At 36.1% G+C, this 5993-nt stretch overlaps 1 protein-coding gene across 1 annotated transcript; it reads left to right on the top strand.

Annotated features, from left to right (window-relative positions):
• The first annotated feature begins 1704 nt into the window (after window positions 1-1704).
• LOC131869272 (berberine bridge enzyme-like D-1) lies at window positions 1705-3291 on the top strand. The gene has a single exon (XM_059215737.1). It carries the CDS (start codon window positions 1705-1707, stop codon window positions 3289-3291), a length of 1587 nt encoding a protein of 528 aa, XP_059071720.1.
• The last annotated feature ends 2702 nt before the right edge of the window (window positions 3292-5993 follow it).

The raw sequence follows: 5993 nt of genomic DNA, 5'->3' as shown, positions 1-5993 counted from the left end.
GTGTTGGATGAGTATGGACATCCTGGTCACATGGAGGTTCACCAACAGTTTGGACTACAAAATGGGGTGTCTATGTTGCATTCATGGGTCTATCTCATGGTTACATAAAGTCACTAGAAGGTAAGCCTCTAACCTCTTTGAGAGTTATGGAGCTAATATGTTTCATATGGCTCAAGCTCTTGGATAAGTTTCCTTTCCTTTCTTAGATTGCAATGATCTCTTATTTTTAGCTATTGGGTTTTGTTGATCTATAGTATTTCCATTGTTCATATGATGTTTATATGTTTAAATGGATTTTTTAGATTTATAGAGATGGTTTTGTAGGTTTTATATGCTAACTAAAATCAGGTTTAACATGTATTATGAATAATTATTCAATTTTATTTCTCATTAGTATTGAGAAATAAATGAAAACAAGTGTTCAGTAGAAATCAATTTATTATAAGAACCAAAAAAATTATTTATAGTATGAAAAAATGATTGGGTCTTTTCTCACAAAATGAGTTCTTAGTAGTAATAATTATTTTGCTATCATTGTTCACTTGGGATCTCCTTCTCTATATTCTAATGCTATTGGATTTGTATTTGCAACTAAGTTCCATGCTTCTTTTGCTACTAGAGCTCTTATTGTAGAGAGGTATACGATTTAATGTGCTCTATCATCCATGCAGTTGTTTTTTGGGGGAAGGACTTTGAAATTGAAAAATGTTTCTTAGAAAGGTCTGATATGTAAATTTGATGAGTTGTGGCCTTGTCTTAGTGAACTTAACCATTAGATTTCAAACCAATAGTAACCTACTAGAGAAGGAAAATTGAATTTTGCCCTTACAAAAAGGGTTTCTTTGTTGTTCCTTTTTATTCTATTGAAGATTGGGAGGTTGTCTTTGTTGTTCATTTATGGTTTTGAGGCCCTCGTGCCCTCTTATTCAAACCCTAGGATCCCTTCTTCAACCGCTTTATTGAATCTTTCAATGTGTTGCTTATTTGAATTCACATTTGTAATCTTCCCTTTCATTTTTGATACAAATATAACTATGTGGCTGTTGGTAATTTAGTGTGTTGCTTAATCAAGGTACAAACCAGCTTTGCCTCCAATTTGATTGAATTGAATATATTTAAACCTCTACCTTCAAAAGTTGTTTTCAATATTTTAGATCATTCGTACAGTCAACCTTTGGATTATGGAGCCATCCTATCTCATTGGGGGTGTTACTTTGCCGGGTGTTACTTTGCCATGAGTCATTTAGACCTATCTATCTTACCTTATGACCATACTTGTAAAAACCCTTATTCTCATTTATCTAATAAAAAACGTAACTCTAAGCGGAAGATGGTAAACGCATTCAGTTTCTCTTCAATAACATAACAAACACATTGGAAGACTGAATGAAGCGTGCTGGGCACGCGACAAAAAAACCACCACTCAGACCGCAGGCAAATTGCTGTCGCCTCTAAGATTTTATTTCGCACATGAAAATTTGAATATGAAACTCCTTTCCATACGTGCTCAACAAAGTCGCCCATTGATAAGTGTGAGCGAATACTTCCGCAGCCTCTAGAAGGATTTTACTGTGGACTGGAATATTTGAATTTGAAAGATGTTTCCCTACGTGCTTTCGGTTATAAATAAGGGCCAATATCGGCTTTCAACATTAAGAACATTATAACTGACTTGATCAGTCTTGTACCATAAGTTCATAAATGATGGCTTTCTGGAGTTATATGAGAACGTTTGGTTTGTTTCTATTGTTGTGGCTTGTAAATTTGGGAGGCCGAGGTGCGGTTGTGGCATACTCGTCACAAAATGCAACTGCACTAGCGTTCACCTCATGTTTGAGTGGAAACGGTATCGAAAACGTGACGTTCAAAAGCTCTTCTTCATCAAGCAACTATTACACGCTCCTCGAATTCTCTCTGCAGAATCTGCGCTATGCGGAAGAAAGCGTGCCAAAGCCATACGCTTTGATTGTTCCGGAGAGCAGAGACCAACTGCACAAGTCAGTGCAGTGCTCCATACAACACGGCTGGCAGATCGTGATGCGCAGTGGAGGGCACAGCTATGAGGGTCTCTCCTCTACTTCTCAGGCTCCCAATTTCGTCATCATCGATGTCATGAAATTGGAAAGAGTTGAGGTGGATATGAAATCCAAGACGGCTTGGGTGGAGTCCGGTGCAACTTTAGGCCAGCTCTACTCCGCCATTGCAAACAAGACTTCGCTCTACGGTTTCCCTGCGGGAGTCTGCCCGACAGTAGGCGTGGGCGGGACTTTGAGTGGAGGTGGGCTTGGGTTACTCGCAAGGAAATATGGCGTCTCGGCAGACCACGTTATAGATGCCCTGCTTGTGGACGCCAATGGCAAATTGGTGGACAGAAAGGGGATGGGAGAAGATGTGTTCTGGGCTCTCCGAGGCGGCGGTGGAGGGAGCTGGGGCGTGGTTGTGGCGTGGCAGATAAGGCTTGTCAAAGTGCCTCCCGTAATCACTGTGTTTAATGTCAACAGGACGGGAAATGATAACGTGACAGAGCTTGTAGAACGATGGCAATCTGTTGAACCGTTTGCCCCCGAGGATCTCTATATCCGTGTCTTTGTGTTCGGAGGCAGTCCTGTTAGCCTTACCTTCAATGGAATGTATTTGGGTCCTCTACCTCAACTCCTCAAACTTGTGAATGAGATCTTTCCTGAGATGGGTCTGGTCGCCGCCGATTGTAACGAGACAGACTGGATCGGCTCGGTCATCTCGACTGCTGTGGCCAACGGATATTCTGCCGACCTCCTCAACAGATATCTTGCCACCAAAAGGTACTTCAAGAATAAGTCCGATTATGTGAAGAGCGCTATCTCTTCATCAGGCCTACAGGGAGCATGGAAGATTATGGAAGAGAAGCCCGACAGCCAAATGATATTGGCTCCCTTTGGAGGCGTAATGAATAGGATACCATCCACTCGGATTCCCTTCCCCCATCGAGCAGGCTATTTATACGAAATTCAGTATGTACTCAACTGGGAAGACGCTTCCGAAGATGCAGAGTCTGTGGCTTGGATGCGAAAGTTGTACGAATACATGACTCATTATGTTTCAAAATCTCCCAGAGGTGCTTACGTCAACTACATAGACCTTGACTTGGGCCATGCATCTGCTAATGGAACCTCCACCGTACAACAAGCAAAGTCGTGGGGCGAAAAGTATTTTGGTGTGAATTTCTTCAGGCTGGTGCATGTGAAGACTAAATTCGATCCCAACAATATTTTCAAGAATGCTCAGAGCATTCCCCCGCTCAGTCAGAGTTGATTTATATCTCTTTCTTAGATTTCCATATTCATTTCCATAGAAGACAGAACTCTCGCCCTTAGGAATTAAATTCATTAATAAATCGACACAACTATTCTCTGAATAGTGAATGTGCCTCCAATAATGATGTAATAATGTAATATTGGATAGAATATAAATTCCTCTTAGCTTTTCATTTGCATTTAACTAGTGTATAGAATCCTACAATATGGTATTTTAATAAATTTGATTTGAAAATATAAACATTCATTGTTTATTGATATTGGATTTAATTATGGATATTATTTTAATAATTTTTTGTTAAAATATAAACATATATTAAACTGTTTATCGATATTGGATTTAATTATTTTACTAAATTTTGGGTAAAATATAAACATATATTTATTGTTTATTGATATCCGATTTAATTATGAATACAATTTTCATAAATTTTCAATAGTATCGTGAATACTTCAAGTGATATATTTATGTGTGTAAATGTATATGAGAATAAAATATTATCTTTTAAAATATAATATAAATTATTTTTACGTTAATCATGTATATTATATACAAGTAAGATCTCATCTTCTAAAAGATGATTGTAAATAACTTGTGTATTGTTTATATAAAATATATGAAAATAAATTCAAATCTCTTTTTTTTTTATATAATTAAATTTGCATCTCTTTAATGACCAACATAAATAATATTTATTATCTTTACGTAAAACATAAAAAATAAATTCTCATTTCCTAAAAGACCAATAAAAGAAATTTTTTTATATTCTTTATGTTTAATATATGAAAGTATAATTTACTCTTCTCCAAGACCAACACCAATATTTTATATACTTTTCGTACAAAATATTCTAGAAAAAATTCCCTTCTTCCAAAAAAAAAATAACACAAATGAATTTTATTCTCTTCATATAAAATATGTCAAAATAAAATCTCATCTCATAAAAAGACCAACAAAAACATTTATCTATTATTCTTGACTATTAAAGAAAATCAAATGTTTTATTCATTAAAATGTGATAATCCATTAAAATATACTAAAAAAAACAAAGTTGTATAAGATTAAAAAAGAGAGAATATAAATATTTAAAAAAAATTCCACACGAAATGTTGGATATTACATTAATTAGTTTAGTTTATAAGAAGTTTGTACATGGAAAAGGGCTTAAAAAGCCACAGAGATGTAATGAATGATCACATGATAGAATTCAAGTTTGAATATTTATGTTTTATTTTTTAGTAACAATGATGGTTTAGATTTTAATTGCTCTTATTTCATTTGGTATTAGAGTCAAAAGAGACTTAGCTGAGATACTATAGTGGAGAAGTGTAGGCAAAAGGTCCCTATAGTGGGATGAAGTATTTTGGACCTGTGAAATGATTAAGGTGTCGCTCTTGTGCAATTTATTAATAGGGAGGCATTCAATTTGGTTTAGGAGCTATGTTGGAAGAAGATCCTGGCAGGAGTTGGGAAAATGGCTTTAAATCAACCATTTGTATTTTCTTTAAAGTTTTCTTTAAGTTTTTTCAAATTGATGTATTACATATCCTGCATCCATTGTAATCCATGATACCACATATGCTAGATAGATTCAAAGTTCTTGTGTTTTCTATGAAAATCACATATGAAAAGAGAAGACAATTAAAACATTGCTAGTTGCTACATTTGAACAAAGCACAATTTCTTATTTGCTTTGATAGCTTTTCGAAGTGAAGAGTTTTGTTCATACCATGGGTCCTGTTCCTGCTCATCCATTACTTGCCTTTTGAAAGAAGTTTTGAAAGTTGCTATAGTCATCAAGTGTCTCCTCCTACTTAAGGCATCTGCCACCCTATTTTCCTTCCCCTTAATATATTCAATTTGAAAATCATATTCACTTAGAAACTCTAACCACCTTCTTTGTCTGGCATTTAAGTGGGGCTGGGTAAAGATGTACTTTAGTCCTTGGTTATCTGACTTTAACTCAAAGGCTTCCCTAGTAAGAAGTGTCTCCATTTCTGTAGGGTATGCACAATCGCTACTAACTCTAAGTCATGGGGTGCATAATTAACTTCATGAGTCTTTAGCTTTCTAGATTCGTCAGCTACTACCCCTTCATCTTGGACAAGTACTCCTCCTAATCCTTCAATAGGAGCATCAGTTATGATTGTGAAGTGTCCATTCAGATCTGGTACTTTTAGAATGGGTGTTGACATTAGTTTCCCCTTCAAAATTTGGAATGCCTTATCACTTTGTTCTGTCCACACAAACCTTTTACCCTTCCTTTGTAATGAGGTGATGGGGTTTGCTATCTTAGAGAATCCTTCCACAAACCTCCTATAGTAACCTGCTAGCCCCATAAAGCTTCTTACCTCTGAAACGTTCTTAGGGATCGGCCATTTCTACTATTGCCTTTATCTTATCTAGATCAACTGCTATTCCTTCCTCCCATATAACTTATGTTCTCTCAACCTTTGTAAAACAATTTGTAGGTGTACTAAATGTTCCTCCTCATTCCTAGAGTAAATCAATATGTCATCTAGAAATACCAAAACAAATTTATCCAAGTAGTCATGGAGTACACTATTCATTAGGTTCATAAATGCAGTTGGGGTGTTGGTTACACCAAAAGCAACTACTGTGAATTCATAATGCCCATATCTAGTCCTGAAAGCTATTTTCAGAATGTCTTCCTCCTTAATTCTGAGTTGATGGTACCC

This window comes from Cryptomeria japonica, unplaced genomic scaffold (assembly GCF_030272615.1).
Source record: "Cryptomeria japonica unplaced genomic scaffold, Sugi_1.0 HiC_scaffold_241, whole genome shotgun sequence".
In the NCBI taxonomy this organism is placed as follows: domain Eukaryota; kingdom Viridiplantae; phylum Streptophyta; class Pinopsida; order Cupressales; family Cupressaceae; genus Cryptomeria; species Cryptomeria japonica.
The sequence above is the reverse complement of the archived record's forward strand: the minus strand, read 5'-3'. Positions and strand labels throughout refer to the sequence as shown.